Raw genomic sequence first — 19,893 nt, 5'->3', positions numbered from 1 at the left:
AGAAACCGGAGAGGAAAATAAAAAAAGAAAAAAAAATCTCTAAAAGGCCTTCCAGGCAGCGGGCAAGGATTACGAACTGCTGTGCTCCTAATATGAGCCAATCATAAAAACGGAGAGATGGTGTGAGGCCCCGCTGTCATGTGAAATAACAGCTTAATCCAGGTCCACTTGTCACCATGTGTCTTTTACACCCCTTTCTTCTTCTCCCCTGTTTATTTAGCCGACTCTCAATGTGGCCTTTTCAAATAGAGACGCTTAAGGAGCATTAACATCAGAATGAAGAAGGTGCTTGAAAGCTAACCAGCTGCTTCGCCATAGCTCATCTGGGCAAAGTCACTGCTTGTAACTGAAAGTAGATGGGAAATATGTCTGAAACTACAGTGTCCAGCCATTATTGAGAAGAATAAAATATTTTGAGATAATGACAGTTGGATAGTCAAACTGAATTTATGTATTTCGGTTATTTGCTATTAGAAAAATAGTTTGAAAAAAAACAGCCACTCAAAGGAAAAACATCCACATTTTTTAGTTTGTTGTCAATTTAACTTTCTCTTCCAGCTCATTGTTACGTAAACTACATCCAAAGATGTACTCGAATGTACATGTTTCCATCCACACCAGACATATTTGAGAAGCTTCAGGGGAGCAAAGCGCTGATGGCACAAAGAGGTAAGGACCTCATAGGTGTTTAAAGTTTTAACAAACGCATCGCTTCCTCCAGAAAACAATGTGCATTGGACACTTGAAGTGGAGTAGGGGTGCGGGGTGGGCTGAGAAGCCAAGTTGTGAATGTTTCATAAGCAGCTGAAGCCTGGAGAATAAGTGAAGCTGACATTGAGAGCGAGGCCACAGCACAAGACAGAATGCGCAATTATGCGGACCAATTCGATGTTTTCTGCCGCTGCAACGCATGTGCAACGTTTTGTTCAGCGTACGCTAACGACTTGAGGGAGGGAAAGCTGACTGAGTGCCGCTCACTATAAAAAAAATGGGACAACATTTTTTCCGAATGCATTTTCACTGGGCGTCAAGAACTTTGGCTACTACAGGGTTGGGCTGTTTCCAAGCCCGCTCAAACAACAACTGTACAGTAACTAAATTGTACAAAGAGATTGGACAGACCTGATCAGACAGGTGAAGCTCAAGCACGGTGGCCTACCTGCGTAGCAGCAGCTTGGGGTGGTTCTTGCTCTCCAGGTTGCGGTCGATGAGGTCGGAAAGAAGGTGCTTGAGGACATCCGTAGCGTACTCCAAGCGTCCCTGTAAGGCCGTCATGATGAGTGACGCCACGTTGCCGCGGTCCCTCATTGAGAAGGAGCGCTGCATCTCCAGAGTTCGTATGAAGGTGAGAAGGAAGACTTTGTTGTTGATGAGTTGACCAAAGAGCTTCAGGGCCTTCTCCACATTCTGCTGGCCATTTCCTGACACCTAAAGAGAAAGAGGAGTGTAATGTCTGACATGGCGCCACATTTAACCAGAATTATACAAAATACCGGTAGCCACTATTATTGGGAATGATGGAACCGATACTTCAGCCCGTCTCCTTCAAACTTAACCTTGAGGGTTTTTTTGTCCCGAGGCACCAAACCGACTCCAGTTTCATTCCATGCAGGCAGACAGCCCCCTCATGGTCCTCATGGTGAGTAACTGAGAAGTTCTTAATCAATTATTGACCAGTGCCTATGAAAGAGTACGGCGCCCTTATCCAGCAGCCAAATGTCAAAGAACTTGCACAAGTAAGATGATCTCAGTGACGTAATTTAGCGTACACTGTTGTGGGTTGTTTGGAAAAGAAAACTCTTGAATAAGGCCACACTGAAACTACGCTTAACTAACAACCTCTGCAAAAGTGTTTTCACTGAACCTTTGATTGATTTTGAGTCACACACTAAATATGTGGTTGTTTGTTATGACGGGAAGACTCTTCTGTGTTATGCTCTGCTTCTAAGGAGTCAAATCTCAGATTGGGAGGGGGCAGAGAGGATAAGCAGCATGATACTACCCTTTATTCTTCTCTTGAAAGTGACATGTGTGGAGTGAAAAAGACACGTCCACCGCCCTCAGTTCATTTTGTGTCCTGGTTGTTACCTCCAGCTCTCTGAGGACAGGATGATCCTCAATACCGGGAAAGAGCACCCTCATGGCGTAGGTCCTGTAGTCCAAATGCGGAATGCCAGCTCTGTCCAGATCACTGGTGAGCTCATTGATGTCAGTCTGCAGCTCGGCAAATGCTTTTTGTTAAAAAAGTGGAGAAAAAGAAAGGGACGGCAGTTAGGGGGAATGCAAGAAAAAAGTACGCTCTAATCCCCGAGCACAGAATATGCGAATCACTCTTATCTTCACAGTGTTCACTACCACTATGATGAAGTTAAAGCCCAAGGTAGTCTTCACTTCAGAGAAACTCAATATTTCACATTTGAGCTTTAGCGAAAAACACAGCACCACCCCCCTCCTTGACTACACCTCCCATTCTCCCCCAATTTTTTATCGAGGAGACAGTAAATTGGCCCCAGCAGTGTGTGGATCATCTCAGCGTGAGGCTGCAGGTGAGTGTCGGCTAATTGGCTCCATCCAGACTTCTGTCTCCAGTTCGCTAGCGCCACCTCCCCCCCCTCTCCCCACGTCTCTGCTTTGCCGCCCTTGGGGAGACCCCTTCATTTTCCCCCGTCCGAAAGCTATCTCGGGAGCAGCGGCAGTTCTTCATATCGTCATCCTCCTTCCAATTCCCTGCAGCTAGGGTGCCCATCTAAATCCAGGCTGCATGAAAACCACTGCAACTTTTAATGATGAAAATATTCATCTTGTGCATTTCCAACACTGTTGAATCGCTCATTAATGTATCCATTCAAAACGTTTTGTGATATTTTAGTACAACATTCAAGGAGGAAGATTCCATAAGAAAATCAAGTTAACATGGGCCAGAATCAACTACCTCACTCCGATAATAGGATGATTTACTTTTGTGATTTCTTTTTTGTGAAATATTAACTTCATGTGTCTTCAAAATTCATAACTTACTAAAGACTATGCAGTAAAGCAGGGGTGTCAAACTCATTTTTGTCACGGCCCACATTGTAGTCATAGTTTCCCTTGGTAGGCCTTTATAACCGTCAATGCAAATGCATGAACGACTCATATGTACAATATAGGCTTCACAGGGCCATATCTGGCCCCTGAGCCTAGAGTTTGACACCTATGTAGTAGTGCTTCAATAGATGAACATCCCAAAAGGTTTACAATTCCATGTAAACCCCCGTATCATCTGTCGTGTATGGCTGTGTCTTGATTAATGTCACATTTATCTTTTGAATTTGATTCATTGTGTTACACGCTGTCTTGCTGCTGTGATGTCACACCACAAGTGTGATCAAAATGTACTGATCTGAATTGTACTGAGGTGAAGCAAACTCGATAAAAGTAGGCAAGGCATGGCAAGAATTGAAATTTTTTTTTTTTTTAAACTTTACAAAAATGAAATGTAGTGTATGCTTTTATGGATATAGATAAATATTCCAATTATATTGTGTCTTTAATAGAGTTGAGACTGTCTAACAAGACCATGGGTCACAATGGTTGACTGCATAACACACTGGCTCAGATTCAACTACTGTGTTACTGCATTATTCAAAACACACAGTATGATTTTCTTTCTATAAAACACAAACACAGCTACATAAGGACTAGGACAGGCTTCACAAATTCACATTGTGAGCAAAAGTCATATCTCCAGCAAGCTGTCTAATCCCGTTCGTTCTTTTTCAAAGATTAAATCCTGATAGTTCATGTTAATAAGAAAACGAAGCTTCAAATTTGCTTCACAAACTAGTTGTATCTTTGACTCCTCTAAATGTCACTGTTATCAACAGGGTTGGTTTAAATAAAAGGGTTTAAGAATTTGAGTGTGAATGTGCTTTCAGCTCAATGTTGATCAGAGCATGCCATGTAGAGGAGTCAAAAAATAAAACTGGTTCATGAAGCTTCACTTTTCCATCACTAGATTTTATTTCCAGCGTGGTTTGTGTGAATGCAGCAGGTAAGGGAGCTGGAGGACAAATTTCTTCTTGACATGCGGCTCTTGCATATCAGCAAGATTATGTGAACTGAACTGTACTGCTCGTTCATAAACCCAGATGGTGGACTCCACCCTTGGTCTACTAACCTTCTTTACACTCCAGGGCGACCCGCGACTCCAGGTTGTCCATTTGCATCTGTAGGCGTTTGAGCGTGAGGTCGTTTTCACGCGACTTTCGCTTGTAGGCAATCAGGACGAGGATGACAATGATGAGGAGGAGGCCCCCTCCGGCAGCGATGCTGACGATGGCCGGAAGGGTCAGCAGACTGTCGGACATGATGTGCACGGCGCCAGGTGAGACGTGGAGGCCGCCGACTTGAACCTGTGAAAGAACGCCTGTCATTTTCATCTTCCGTCAAAACTGCAATACCGAGACACTGAAGATGGAGATCTAAGAAGTTACCTGCTGACCTTAGCTGGCCACGCGTCAATTCGTCCATCCATCAATTGGACTACTTTAGTGCATGTATTCTCAAGCCAATCTAATGTCAAATCAATCAAATTAATACTTTTTTAATCTTCATTTATCATCTGAGTGACTAGGAGAGTTTATGGCTCACGTTGACTTGTGGCCTTGGAGTGAATTTGAACACTTGCCAAACATGGTTCTTTGAAAAATATCCCTAAAGATCAGCGCAGGACACCAACGGTGAAAATGAACACAAGGTCTGCACTCGGCCTCCGAAATGCTGTGTGTGGTACAAACGCACGCGGCTGCTGCATACACAATGAAGGCAAGCACTCAAATGCTAGCAAGCAATTACAAATTCTTGCAGTGGATTACAGAACTTTTTGGCGGCTCAGAACGCACTCAGACTCACTCTCCCTTTAACCCCGTTCCCTCGGCTGAATGAGCAATGATGAGTGCATGAATAATGGAGTTTGAAATGATAATGAAGATAAAATCCCCTATGTAGGGACAGATGGAAAAAAAGACAGTTGGATGCTAAGTAGCTGTGGCTCCGCACTGACCATGACTTTGTATTGTCCAGTGAAGTTGGGCGGCTCACACAGCAGCTGGCTCTCGGACACGGTCACGGAGCAGGGGGTCTCTCCAATCAGCACTGTGTAGTTAAGCTTCACTCCTCCAGAGGCTGGAGGAAGCAGGTTTCTGCCCTGTGGGGACACGAGGGCTTTCCAATTAAGATGTGTCACGTCAAAACACTTTCAAGTAAAATATGATTTCAAAAGCCTGTCAAAAAACTAAACATGTGCCACACACCTTCTGTCAATAAGATGCTTGTGTGAAATTGATATAAAACAGTGACCACAGAAGGGCAAATTCAAATTTGAACCCATGACAATAATTGGAGTAAATTACTTCATTAGCATTCTCTTTCATACTTTCAACTGTCACATGAAATCAACTTGCCCACCACCACTAGCAAAAACTGAACACGGGGATCTGGATAATGTGCAGACCTTGAGAATGATGGGAGATCCCGGCTTTTGTTCTAGGACCCCGTTGGTGCTGAGAGGTTCAAAATAAGGATTCGGGTAATAGAGGAGGTTGGTGTTGTTGTAAACCAGCAGCGCCTGCACGTTGTTGAAGATGAAGCCAAATTCGTCAGCGTGTTTCACAGTATCCAAGCCTGGATGGTAATCTTCCATCAGGGAAGGAGCTGAGCAGCTCATGCTGGTCGCGTTCAACCCTTTACACACCTGTAGAGGACAACAGACGCAAATCTGAAAATAGCATATAATGTACTTCAAATTGGCCATTTCATTTTGCTCCTCTAGAAAATAATTACAGGTAATGCCACTAGGAAATAGTAACATGTAATAAAACAGCATGTTCTTACATGCACGGTGATTGGTGTCTTTTTTAGTTATTTTCTGGACTTGAGTAGGTCCCTGCCATTATTTAAGCAAATATAAAACCAAAAGAAGCAGATTATTGCAATGTAATTAGATAATCTCTCTTTGGAATCATCGAGGAAAACACAGCGAGACCAGCGTTATTTGGCATATAAAGAATCAACTCTCGATCGTTAAATCAATCTCTATTGTTCAGTAAACCTCCGTGAGTTGAAAAATAAAAATAGCCGCTGGTGCTCAAGTGAAAAATATCAGGCACAAAGCATGGAGGAGCTCCTCCTCTGCCTTCTCAGCCAGAGACTGAGGCTGAGCTATGGATCTTTTATTACTTCTCTCCAGTTTGCCCAGATGAGAGAGCTGTGTTCCATCTATCCTCGCTGGCTCAGCTCTAGAAAGGGGGAGGATGGGGAGGGAAGGGAGGTAGAGAGGGTTTGGGAGGCGAGGATTGATTGCCGAGCAGCAACTCCGCTCACAGAGGTTTTTTATCTGCTTTCATTCCCGAGCTGCTCCCCCTCTCTGGGGAAGAAACTTAATTAGAGGCAAATATCACCAAAGCTCCTGAATGCAAGCAAATACCACGCCTCCTACCTGCCCTGTGTGTGTATGTGTGTGTGTGCGTGTGTGTGAGTGTGTAAGAGGGTGTGCGTGGTGACACAGCCAGTCAGGGAGATAGATGCAGAGTTGCGTGCGGTCAACATCGTACAAGTTGTGTTCTCGAGAGCAGGCGTTGTCTTTGCGTGTAGACTACCAGGGAAGCCATCTGAGACATGGACTGCAATTATACATAATAATGTCTGAGCCATTTTATGATTGCATTATTGTTTTCTGAAGGTACACAGAAAGATCTCAACCTGCCATTTTCCAACCCTATCGTCCTTGAAATTGTGATTGCTAAGAAATGTCACAAAGCACAAATGGTGACAAAACATAAAAAGGACCATATCGCTGGTTTATACTTTGCATAGCATCTTCAGATCCCTTGCTATCACACCACCAAGGGGCCATGACTAATTCATGGATGACATCAGAACAATCAAACTGGATCCTTAGTGCTATCTTCCAACAATGCCATGACATTGCTTTCGTGAATGTAAGCTCACCTTTTCTTGTAGATATGTAATATGTAGGAAAACCCGTTCCAAAGGTTCTGTCGTTCTGCAGTACCGAGCCTTTGACAAGCAAGTGGCAGTTTAAAAGTCCGCAGTCGAGATGACTCTCTGTAACATTAAACTGTCAGAAATGACGGCAGTCCGTATTTTACCCTCCTTTTTCTTATCGTGTCACATGCTGAACCTTGACAGGACCAAAAACAGCTGCAATCATTTTTTTTTGGGCTATGGAAGTTGGAATCCAAAGTGACAAGCAAGTATAACGTGATGGGTGAATGAACCATTGAAAGATTTGATAAGCAAATGTGCTGTTTGGCTGTAGGCCGGGAGTATCAATCATCATACTGACAAATCGCTGCATGCCTTGGAATATTAGCATTGGATGTTCTTTTTACTCCTTGCAACAAAACACGGCACTGCATAGCTTCCAGATTTCAACAATGTAGTTTGTCAAAAGGGCCCGGCTCCGTATCTACAGCTCCATCTGCGTCTTGCCAAATACTGACTGCACAACACATTCCTTAAGGCCATGCAGAGAGGGAAGCTTCACATGTTGATAACGTGGAATGAGGTCAACTGTTCAAGAAAATAATTGGACTTGTGCCCTCGTTGGTCTACACTCTCAAAGTGAAGCAGCCAGCAATATTCTCGAATGCCTTTGGCTGCATAGATTATGGATCTAGTGTAGTGTCTTAGTACTGCCTAACAAACTACCAAAATGGACTCTGGCCGAGGTAAGAGTGAGAAAGCACTAGGATACGGCCTCGAAGAGATGTGTGTGGGATGGAGGTTAGGGGTCATCCGGAGGCTAGCATTCAAGAGATGGCTGGCCGTGTGCTCTGCTACTCCTACACTGTTTTCCTGCCAAGCCAAACTGGCATCAAACCCAAATTTCGTATCCACACGAGCTTGTGTGTGGTACACAAGCCAACGTGTTCATCAGGCTAGAGGTTAGAGAGTCAACTCGTCAGCATGATTTCAAACGAGTCAACGTTAGAAATTGGAGCCATCTCAGCACTGAGTCCAAGTGCATGAATGAACATAAACTGTAATTCCACTCTGAAATTACGTGGCCATGTTGAGAAAATCGTTGGGCTTCTAAGCCAGAGAAGTAAATACATAAAAATAAATAGCTGGAGACTGTCGCTACATCTTCCACATACAAGCTCGAATAAGATCATCTTGAATTAAATGATGAAAAACAAATACTACTTCAAGGATGGTCATGAAATGAGATGTCCTAATTGTTGTTTGTCACAGGGGTGTTAGTCATTTAGCGCTGAGTGTAGTACTGCAAAGTTGGCAATGCAGGGGAGCAGCCGTGGATTTACTCACCAGGGAGACCAACAATGTACACAAGAATACTCTATTCAATTAATTTCTTTTTAAACTCCAATTTGATAAAAAGGGGAGAAAGACATTAACATGCATCACCATTTTTTTTTTTTATTTAATGTTGATCATCAAATCTGTTGCCGTCCCACTTCCAAAGCCACACACACACTGAGCGACATGAATGATTGGTCGCTGATGTTGTGTATAATGACTTTCCAATGACAGTAACCAAAAAGACGGACGGCCAAAGACAACACAGTCATCCAAGACGGCTGAACCCAAAATAACAATCTCAAACCATTTTTACGTCAAGCAAGATTTCGACATGACCACAGAGGAATAGGTGAATATTCTTGATTTTTAAAATGATTTCTTTTCCGACTCTGGTGATGAATGAAATATATTTTGTTTAGTCTCTCTCTGCGAACACATCCCCGGACTGCTGATTTAAACGCGAGCTGAAGCACAACGCAAAACTCCATGCTGGTGAATGAAACTCAAAAAGTGTACCTTTAAATCAAAGCACATCTTCTTGGCTGTTCCAAGCATCATTCTTTCCGAGGATACAATAAACTACAACATAAATGCCCCATCAGTACACATAAGTAGTGCTGCAGTCTGACTCTCGAGAGGCCGCAGTGATTGAATGAACCAATCTTTGATAGCGCGGAGATGTATGGCAGAGCATTCATTGCACAATAGAACACCAATAAGAACATATAATGTGCAAGTATTGAGTACCCATTATGGTTGATGGCCAATGCTTCCTCTTGAGGAGCTGGGTACTGATAGGATTCAATAACAACCTCTGCTGAAACCTTTGATCAGCTCAGAAACTTCAATGTGGCAAATGCAATCTTTGAAGATGAACCATTTAAACTTGAATCTAAATTGTGACGAATGATACAAAGCTCTGGCAAAGCCATTTTTTTCTCTCTTTGTGCTTGAATGGAGGTGACACCAGGGAGAGGGAAGCAAGGAGGTCATTTAGCCAACAGGTTATCATTTGAGGCCACCTGACACAGATGCTGGTGGATTACTCGCGGGAGACGGCGGCCGGCCTCCATCAACAACGGGAGAGGTATGAAATATGTCTAGCGGTTAGCTTGGGGTTTAATAGAAATTCATTCTCCTAGTGTGCGATCAAGACAGTGGTGCGGCTTGCAGCTTTTGCGAGCGGGAAGAGATGAACAAATCTCTTTCAAGGCCGAGCAATGCCGACACCAAGATGAGTCAATCGCATTTTAACAGGCCATGCAGGAAGTGTTTATGCGCCATTGCGAATATAAAACAGCACACTTGTAATGTCCACAGCCTTCATATCTCACAAAGGTCTTTAACGGAAACTGTGTCTTCATGTGGGTAAACATTGCTGGAATAAAGATTCAAGGCAGAGTTGTGCTCTAAAACGAGCATCACACTTGAGGCTAATTTTAGACCGCAGTCAGCAGTTCCAAGCAGGACTACAGATGAGGGAATTTTTTTTTCTGAGATGCTGTAAAATGAAGAATGAAATGAAATAATTGCTAGACTAACTATCTACTAGACAATATTTGTACCACTACATATTAAAGATGCATTTTCACCATCTGTTAATGTGACTCACAATTTTTGGAAACTTTCCATCCATTCAATCTACCCAATCTATCCATCTACCTACCTACCTATCTGGCTACCTATTTACCTACCGACCAACAAAATAAACTATCCACGAATATTTAATTCATGGCACATGTACTAAAATGGGTATGATGCTGCGGCAGATTGAATCTATTGTTCTCTATGTAAACGGGCGCCACCACTCTACATTATATTATTCTTCATTTTAACACGGTCGCGCAACCTCCTTTTCTTTGTCTAAAGACCACTAGGAACAAATCCCAGCCTCTTTATTTAAAAAAACGCCATCAAGACGGAGGCTCAAATGTAATTTGTATTGATTTCCCAATGCTGGGATTTTGATTATATGGGGTGTCTTTATGCTGACCAGCGACTTCCTGCAGTGCTTAATCTTCCGTCGAAAGCCATTAGAGGTCCCCGAGACCCTAATCATGCACATTGACACTTACATTGACTGACTCTTTGCCTGCATACTTGATCCGAATCCTGGGCTCTTGGACCACATCCAGGTTGGTGCCGGTCACCATCAAGGGGGTGTGGCCACTGAGGAAAAACAAAAGTGGAGATGTACACAAGAGATTTGATTAATTCCTGGCACGTTGTCATTGAAATAGTTCATTATTAGTCATCTGAGGTGAAGATATTCTCAAGGCCAGTTTGTGGATTTTATTGCATTTCCCTATTTTAAGATGAAATAACTGAATGTTGCTGATAGTGTACAATTTGGAATTCTCTCGCTTTTAGTGTGAATGGTCAGTGAGCATAACAGTCAGCTCTTTGGGGATTTTTATTTTAGTTGTGTACAATATATGTACATTTGTTGAAATAAATATAGAATTGTTTATTTTATTTATAAATATTTTTGCAGTGTGAGGAGCTGTAATGAAAACAAAGTTCGATATGGATCTGATCCAGATTTAACATGAAAACTGACATTATTGGGACAATTTTATACCTTGCAGAGCAAATTAGGTCAAGGTGAAATTTTTGGAAAGTGTTAATTTGGGACCTGATTGTACCTCACTTGTTCACTCTGCAGAGGTCCGATTTTTTTTACGAGATTTTATTAAAATAAAACTTCCCCTGTGAAATAGCTTGCATGACTTTTTGCAAGATTCTCTACTACAATCAGTTACAAACACAATCTGATTCGTCTCGTCTTAATTAGTAGTGCATCTCACGATTGCATTCAATGAGAGACTGTGGACTGTCTGCTGTGGCAGCTCCATCACATCCAAACTAATTGAAAGAGAAGTAATTGAAAGTGCAGTATTGACTTACGCCTGCTTTTTTGGCGGCGAAGCTCTTCACACGATTGCGTTGATGAGAATGTGAATAAATGTATTGCCCTTTTATGTAGCACAACCCACAGGTCAGGGGTGTTTTTCGTTTTTTTTTACCTGGCAATGCTCCAGTCAGGTTCAATGCGCACCACAGTAGGATCCTCGATATACTCGAAGGTGAGACGCTCCCTCATTTGGGAGCGGTCCACGCTCACGCTGATCCGGACCAGGCTGATCCCAGACAAAGACGGTGCGGAGCAGCAAACAATAGCCGTCATAGTTCGACTGCAAGTATAAAGAAAAAAGATGAGTGACATTATTGCAATGTATAGAAAGCATTGGGAGATGGACCAAATGGTACTGCCCCCTCTGCTCAGCTAGCCGGTGGCCGTATTGTGACATGGGTCGAGTTGAGTGATGCCAAGAAGTATTTGGGTAGTAACCTACAGATGAGGCTACACTCCAGCAATTCTGATGCACTATTTGCAAAACATTTGCCGACTAACCTCCAGTCACCAGGTTAACGCTTAGCGATAATTCTGAGACCCTCAACTTTGACGGCTCTGGGAAGGTAAAATAAAACGACATGTATCGGATCGGCAATTCCTTTAAAAGGTTGACAGAAATTAGACAAGGCAACAATCGGATCTTATGCTCAGCCATTTACTGGAGTGTGGTGGAGGACAAAGGTTTCAGAGCCTTTGTTCAAACACTTGACCCCACATAGTGCAGCATGTTCTGCCTACCTGACAGGCTGTAAACCTCATGGTAGAAAGGAAGTACCAAGATGTCAAAAAGAAAGCCATTACGGACCGTGTCAGTGAACTGACTGTTGATGTATACCTCCATGAACACCTTGGGGTCACTTACAACCATAGAGACAGCAAAATGGAGCTAGCAAGTGTCTCGCTTGGTGTGATCCAGCCCCACACAGCAGAAACTCAAAGTGGAAAATCTAAAAGACACATTGGACTTAAAGCATCCCAATGGGGATGAAAAAGGCATCGTCGAGTAACCACTTTAAATAAGTCAGTCTTGTGGATTGTTCCAGATGTCAGCCTGAGTTTGGGATATGAGTGAGGTGAATACAGGGTGTTACAGAAGGGTTTGTCTGGTGTCATGCTGAGCCCAAACATCAAGACATAACTTTTTTCGTTTTGAGATTTGCGGGGTTCGTCTTTTTCCCATGATTTTGAATAGGGCATTGCTTCTCACCTGAAGAACTCGCACGTTTGATTTCCAAACTGAACGCTGACATTGCTGCCAGCACCGAGGTTTTCTCCGATGATTGTGACTTTGGTACCCCCAGATTCTGGACCTCTGCTGGGTGACAAACCGGTGATTGTGGGCGTCTACAAAATACAAAATATCGAGATTGGTTGACCAGTTGGGAAAATGGTTCAATGATGGCTGTCTGGCTGTATTTTATAGCAGTAAAGTGTACCACAAAGGAGTAGAATTGATTAGATCGAGCTCTGAGTTCAGGTCTGCACTCGCCGACACAAAGCTGGACTGGACCGGGTTGACTGTCTGGCGGGGCGGCATCCATTTCGCACACAATTCTGTAAATAAGAAACACCGTATATCAAACATTCATATAAATAAATAAATGAGATAATTCAAATAAAATTCAACAATATGATCAATTGGAAGTTGATTTAAGTCATCTACACCAACCATCCACCAAATAATGGCCACTATAGACATAATACTCAATGAGGTATACCTTTGACTATGTTACGTAGTTTTAGTGGTAAATGATCGTACTGCATCTTTCTGACACTCTTCCTAATATTTCTCTTAAACAATTAATTAAGGCAGTGCTTCTCAATTATTTTCTGTTACGCCCCCCCTTAGCAAGAAGAAAACTATTCGCGCCCCCCGCCTCCCCACCGTGACTATCCTAACTTGTCTTGTAAGTCGTAAAATGTTGCACTGTCGCAAACGTCACAGAAGTAACAATGAGAGCGCCACTGCCCCCTGCTGGGAAGATGCGCAATTACACTTTATTCTAGTACTGCAAAAAAAAAAGCCTGTTCCCCAGGGTCACACGCGCCCCCCCAGGTATAGCACGGCGCCCCCCAAGGGGGGCGCGCCCCACTATTTGAGAAGCACTGAATTAAGGCATGCAATATACTATATTATTTTAAACGGCTTTCGTTATTGTGCAGTTCAGTTGTAGGCCACCACAAACTCCAGCCATGATACTGAACATAGTCCTAAATTGATATTTCTCTGACTATTCTCTGTCAGTCAAAAATAACTAGGTTCTCATTATGCTTTTAAAAATGAGGAAGTATCTTATGATAAAATAATTTGTCATGATACAAATGTGTGGAACAGTGTACACGTCTGATGGTTCTGAGATGACAAGCCTCGCAATTATTTTTTTCTAAAAAGGGTAATTTTCCCTTTTTGAAGGTCAAAAAGTGGAATGGAAATGTTTCCATGATGACATTCTTGACAGCAGCAGTGAAACAGACACATGATATTGATATCGAGTTCATCACAGGAAGTCTGGCGACGAAAAACGACAAAAATTTAAGTAAGGACATGATATTCAAGGCAAAGCTTACATGTTCAGTTCCTATCTTCATAAAATCTTATTTTGACTACGAATTAGTACAGCACACTGTTTTTATTTTATTTTAGGTTGACATTTTCCTTTCAGTGGAGAGGAGTGTCCATGGATTAGTGTGCTATCAACTAGAAAGTTGTTTGCTTCAAACGAAGCGGGACATTTGTGGTGGTTTTGCAACTATGCGTATTTATGTATTTTAGTCATATATCCGCCCATACAAATTTAAATTTTACTCGAATATAGGGTCCCTGATGTGAACAGAGTCTATTCTGTTTCTTGGGGAAGAAGTAGGTCAAGTTAACTATTGGGGTTAAAGGCCCGTGGAGACCCTCAACTGTGATAGCCTGCATGCACGTGCATGTTCTACTATTGTTCAACTTGATGTTGAGCAGGGATGAAAGCTTAACTCTGTGTTTCTATGTAGTTGTGGGAAATGTAATTAGATTGGGGTGTTGTAATTGAATCTAATGAAGGTTGGATTACATGGTTTATTACTCCCGCTATAGACAAAAATATGTGCGTCTTTGAAGTACAGCCTTATTTATTTATTGTAGGTAGGGAAAATGAAGCTTCAAATTTGCTTCATAAAGTAGTTGTATTATTCTTTTTAACTCATCTAGGTGGCACTCTATGAAAGCACACTGACTTGCCATTTTTTAAACACCTTAATTCAAACCAACAGTGCCATTTAAAGGAGATGAAAAACAACAACTGGTTCATGAAACAAATTGAAGCTTCATTTCATGGAGTGTTACTGAACTGCACATAGGGCAGCAGGGATGCCAGAGTCAAAGGGTTTTGGTACGGTACAAATCAAGCTATGTAAAGTATGCGTGTCAGGTCAATTTTAAAAAGTCCACCAGTATTCATCCGCTGAACATATATACGTCTAAGAATGTTATGAACAAAATGAGAGACCAATGTTCCAGTGTAGCCTAAAGGACTTACTGTTCAGCGATAATGTAGCCATCCTGCACAGGAGCACACCTTACTCCCGCCACCTCCACGTTGTCCACCACGTCTGAGAAGGCCAGACCCAGGTTGGTGCCATGGATGGTCACCCGCGTGCCTCCTTCGGGGGGACCGGCTACTGGGGTCACCTTTACAGGGCAGAAGGCAGCCACAATTAGGGTCGACAAATCATGATGATCATTTCAGTTAATCGTTGTGAGACGTCAAGGCCAGCTTGACCACAAGTATACAACCTAAATTCCTAAAATGTCTTCCATGAAGCTGTATTGTCTGTCTTTATTCTGAAGTGTTTCTCCGATCTGCACTACTTTCAGTTTGTGTATCTTAGATTTGTTTCAGTCCAATAAGATTTCAGGCTGTGTGTACTCTCATTTCAATCCAATCTGCCCAGGGCTTTCAGAACCAGTCGTGCTGGCAGATGTAACATAAAATGCAGTGGCTATAAAAAGTTTCCACACCCTTGTTCAAATGAGAGGTTTTTGAGATGTAAGAAAATGAGACCAAGGTAAATTATGTTGAAACTTTTCCCACCATTAATGTGAGCTATAAATGGTACTGAACTTTCTAAAACAAATCTTTTCTAGACAATGATAACCGAGATAATGGGAAGAGTGCAAGGAACTTCATAACTGCGGATGTGACTGAAATTAAGAACGCAAAACGGCCCAGAATCATGATGCTGACACTACCATGCTTCACTGGCGATAAAACCGAATTGTCCGGCAGTAGAGTAGAGATGTTAGAGAAACAAAACAATCAATACGCAACTACCTGCCATGCAAGCTAAGTACCAACAAGAAAACCAACATTATGTTGTAGAGTGGCGCATTTGAGAACCCTCCCACCTGGACTCACTGGGGGATTGCGACGTCCCTGTGGGACACCGGCATTGTAATCTAGATCCCGTGGACATTAATTGCTCTGGATGTAAAGTAAGTGTGTCACTGCGCAGCCAAAGGGGTCTGAGTACATCTAAATCTTTCAGTACTGTTTGGGCATGTTGGCATAATGGCTAAATATATCCATGTCAAGAAATGACTGCTATTTGAGTCGGCTTAGAAGATAGTTACATAAGCAAAAAGGGGAAAAAAAAATCCTAGTCCCAGAAGAGAGTAAAAAGTAGACAGTGGTGGTGGAAGTTGAGTGGTATTAGGCATGCCTGTCATAATGCATTAGTTTTATCGTAAACAATTTCATCTATCTAATCTGACGTTTGCATCAAGGAGGTTATGATTTTTGAAATTGCCAAATCTTGAAGCAATGGTAGCTTAATCGGATGCACCACTTGAATGGATTGTGGCTGAGCTAGTTAGCAGCCTAAATTGTTTGCTGTATGAACCGGGTGATCGTTTTTGGACATAAAAATACTGTTAATCTAAGATTATTATCTCTTCAGTGTTTATTAAACCGTATAACATTTAACAAGAAGGTTAATGTGCAATTGCTGAGACAGTTGTTAGACGAAGATATAATTGTAGAAAACAGAGTTTCGTAGAACCTCTCTAATCAGTCCCAGGTGGCAATACAAACAAAACAACATGAGAGTGGGAAAGAACAGGACCTTTATTGAGGCCAACTAAGGAGAAGAAATAAAAAAAACACCAGTGCGAAGATACTTTGTACAGTGGAGCAACTGATATTTAGAGTTATTGCAATGACCTGTTTTGACATTGTCTTTGCAGACTCACAGACCATCCCTTCATTTGACCTTTTCACATACCACCCTTCAAATCATATCTAGTACGGCCACATCACGCTCTCTGTGTAATCCATTTACAGAGCAGAACGGTTGCCCCGCCGTATCGTCACACCGTCAGAATAGGGTAATTCCCTGCAACCGGCCAATCAGCTTGCACATTGTATGAACCAGCTCTCACTGTGAACCTTTCTTCCTCTTATCTTGCTCCAGCTTAGGGGGTCAGAACTCTGTCCACTTACCACCACCACCACCACTTTTGAGATTTTGTCGACTATCGGAACAGGATTTAAGATTGATGTGATGACCTCAACTGAGCAGCGAGGCAGTCCAATTTTAGCGAGAGGAACTTCCAGGAAAGCTATTAGGCACATTTGAGAGGATAATCGTTTTTTAGAGAAAAATAAAGGAAATGAAGGGGTACCAAAATAGCTGAAAAGGAGCCTTGGGTTGCCCATCAGGGCGTTTGCTTCAGATGAACTAATGGTTGGGGAAGTGATGCTGAGACTAAAAACAAAATGTTTAGAGCGAAACACAATAATGCCCAACCCAAGGTCCTACAGTCCACTTCAATTAATTCAGAGTACAATTTGCAGGCATATCTGCTCACTGATCAAAAAGCCAATAAACCGGTTCTCTGTTGTATAGTAAACCTCTAAGCCTTGCAGTTTGTTAACCTAATGCCAAAATTACTATAGTAAGGGCCAATAATTTGAAGACTGAAAAAAGATTTCACAGTATAACAAGAGTCGCTTGGCAGAACCGAGCCTATCCATTCCAGTCCACCCACTCTTGCAAACTCCAAAAGAGGAGCAAGGAGTTTCTTTCTACAGCCAGTGACTGACAGTCCCACCTGCCTGTTGTGTACTGTCAACACCTTGTGAAGAAGTGAGAATATTTTGTCTTTCCCGAGGCAATATTGATATTCAGTGCAAGGATGGGACGCCTTTTTGCTGTAGCTGTAAAATGTAAAAAGTCGTCACAGGTTTGCCTTCCCTCAAAAGCCCATCAAACTTCATTTGATCTTCCTTCCCTATGTGACTCGCCGCATCACCTTAATATTAATGGCCCATGGTGGGAGGTGCTGTGGCACTTAATAGAAATATTCATTATTCAAAAGACCTATCTTGCGGTGGGCACATCTACTAATGTGCTTGTATGTATACAAATTAGCTCAGTGTGCCGGGTTTCGGCGCATGTAATCTGAATCAAAATTATGAATACATTCTTTTTTTTTTTTTTTATTGTTTAGCACATATTATTATAACAATAACTGTGCAAGGAGGGAAACGAAGCCTAGGGCTTGTAAAGAGCTCCACTCCTTCTAACCCCCAATTCCAACACTTACTGCTGAGTGCCAAGCAGGGAGGGAATGGGTCCCATTTTTACAGTCTTTGGTATAACCCGGCCGCAGTTTGAACCCACAACCTTCCAGTCTCAGGGCGGACACTCTAACCACTAGGCCACTGAGCTGGTGTAATGCACTAGAGGGATGTCTTCCCCTTAAGGAAATTCTAATCACAGCCAGAGCCAAGTAGGTAGGAACTTGTTTGACGCAACGAACTTGTGCTATAAAGGTGTTTCAAAAGTGAAGACAAAGTAGGACGAAAGATGTTACTTTACTCTCAACCCATTAAAAGTCCCTTCTGCTACCCTTGCGAAATTTGCTGAGCCAAACAATACTGTCTCATTGGATGTGAAAGACTCGGGGAGTTATCTCTTGCACCTAGTCATAATTCCTGTTGTTGCAAGGGAACATCTAACACAATCTGTTCAGGGACGCCGGTCGTTGGGCATTTTTCAACAATGTCCAAAGCAAATGGAAAAATAAATCATCTGTTTTATGGTCAAACTGCTATTGTGAAAACAGTTTAACAAAACCGTATGGTGAATTTGAATTTAATTTGAAACCATGCAAACATCTGTACATTTGCAGGAGAAATTGGGGCTTGGGGGCTCGCTTTGCCGAGCTGTGCAAAGTGTTTGGTTTACTCATTAATGCCGGAAGAGTCAAAAGAGTCCATGATATGCCGCTATGCCTTCAAAATACACAAGGATGTTTTCTAATTTTAATTCAGTTACAGAATACCTCAAAGAGTGAGTATTCTAAAACCGTGGCCTGGATTAGTGAAAAAAAGCCACACATTTTACATTTATAAATTGTATTTATAGCCATACAAGCCTTATTGTTTTTAGTTCTCATCATTAACATAAACAGATACACAATGGCCTTTGTTCTTGTTCTCTTTATTGTCTAATCCAGTGTAAATCCATATTAACCATGTCATTGACATCAATACTTAATTGGCTGAGGTGCATGGTAAGAGAATGCCAAATGAACCTATATAATGATAAAAGGCTGTGTTGAACCACAGTGCACCGCTGTGCTAGCGAGCATAATTAAAGGGGAGGACCTCCCGATCTCTCTGTCACAGTTACCCACTCACAAAAGCATGATGCACTTACAGGAATGACATAAAAAATTCAAGGTTATGATCCAGTAGAGCTTCTCACTTGTGTGTCCAGTTGCTGCATGTTTGAAATTGTTTTTGTCCCTCAGTTTAGTGATGAAGCAATACAAGACGGGTTTTTGCAAGCAACTCAATGGTGCTAAGTTTTATTTTACAAAGAAACGCATTTTCACTGCGTTATTGTGTTTTTATCCACATACTGAAGAAGAAGAAGAAAACAATCAATTAAAACCTAGGTTATTTAATGATATTTATTTAATGTGCTCATTAATTGAGCACATTGCTTCAGTTGACAAATTCCTGGAAGTTCGAGGATCTTAAAGTTTAACTGTGAAAACAATGAAGACAAATGGGGACTTTTATTAATAACAGGCAGCTCGCCGCTATAGGCTAGCATTGATGCTTACTGAGCCTTTAGAACAACTAAGTCTGCAGTCAGACAATACAGTGCAAGTGACCCATTTCTTTCCCCTCACATGTGGCCCATCTTGCTTGCACATGAGTCCCTGCAATATTACTGCATGTATATGCACATTGTCTCAAATGGTGAGTGATATATGGGTTACAGTACAGCAGACGCAGTTTGGCATTAAAACATGCAATGTGCTGACCTCAGTGATGCGTGGGTTAGTGCACTTGACGTTTTTGCTGGACAGGTTGAGCCAGCGTGTGGTGTAGGGGTTGATGGGAGGGCAGTGTCGACGCAGGGTGCACTTCCCCTCGCTGCTGCACCAGCCGCACTGGAACTTCCTGTTGGCCTTCAGACACACACCGCAGCTGTCCCTCTGGGCGCCGCACTTGTATAAGTGAACTGAGAAATACAGAAAAATGGAGACAAAAATTTAAACACATGCATTGCACGCAAAATTTGTTAAACCTGGTCAATGTTATGCTTGGGTTGAAATATTTGGTGACCGTAAGAACGCACACTCATTT

At 42.3% G+C, this 19,893-nt stretch overlaps 1 protein-coding gene across 2 annotated transcripts in view; it reads right to left on the bottom strand.

Moving 5' to 3' along the window:
* The window catches only part of plxna2 (plexin A2), a 139,694-nt gene that overhangs the window by 17,608 nt on the left and 102,193 nt on the right, over window positions 1-19,893 (bottom strand). For both annotated transcript variants that reach the window (XM_061272117.1, XM_061272119.1), the window contains 11 exons: window positions 19,569-19,768; window positions 14,767-14,918; window positions 12,682-12,799; window positions 12,453-12,589; window positions 11,355-11,522; window positions 10,404-10,497; window positions 5,495-5,734; window positions 5,045-5,188; window positions 4,160-4,394; window positions 2,089-2,231; window positions 1,160-1,428 (listed from right to left, as the gene is read on the bottom strand). In XM_061272117.1, coding sequence (XP_061128101.1) covers window positions 1,160-1,428; window positions 2,089-2,231; window positions 4,160-4,394; window positions 5,045-5,188; window positions 5,495-5,734; window positions 10,404-10,497; window positions 11,355-11,522; window positions 12,453-12,589; window positions 12,682-12,799; window positions 14,767-14,918; window positions 19,569-19,768 — 1,900 coding nt within the window. The remainder of the gene's footprint in view (window positions 1-1,159; window positions 1,429-2,088; window positions 2,232-4,159; window positions 4,395-5,044; window positions 5,189-5,494; window positions 5,735-10,403; window positions 10,498-11,354; window positions 11,523-12,452; window positions 12,590-12,681; window positions 12,800-14,766; window positions 14,919-19,568; window positions 19,769-19,893) is intronic.

Source organism: Syngnathus typhle, linkage group LG2 (genome assembly GCF_033458585.1).
Source record: "Syngnathus typhle isolate RoL2023-S1 ecotype Sweden linkage group LG2, RoL_Styp_1.0, whole genome shotgun sequence".
Lineage (NCBI taxonomy): Eukaryota > Metazoa > Chordata > Actinopteri > Syngnathiformes > Syngnathidae > Syngnathus > Syngnathus typhle.
The sequence above is the reverse complement of the archived record's forward strand: the minus strand, read 5'-3'. Positions and strand labels throughout refer to the sequence as shown.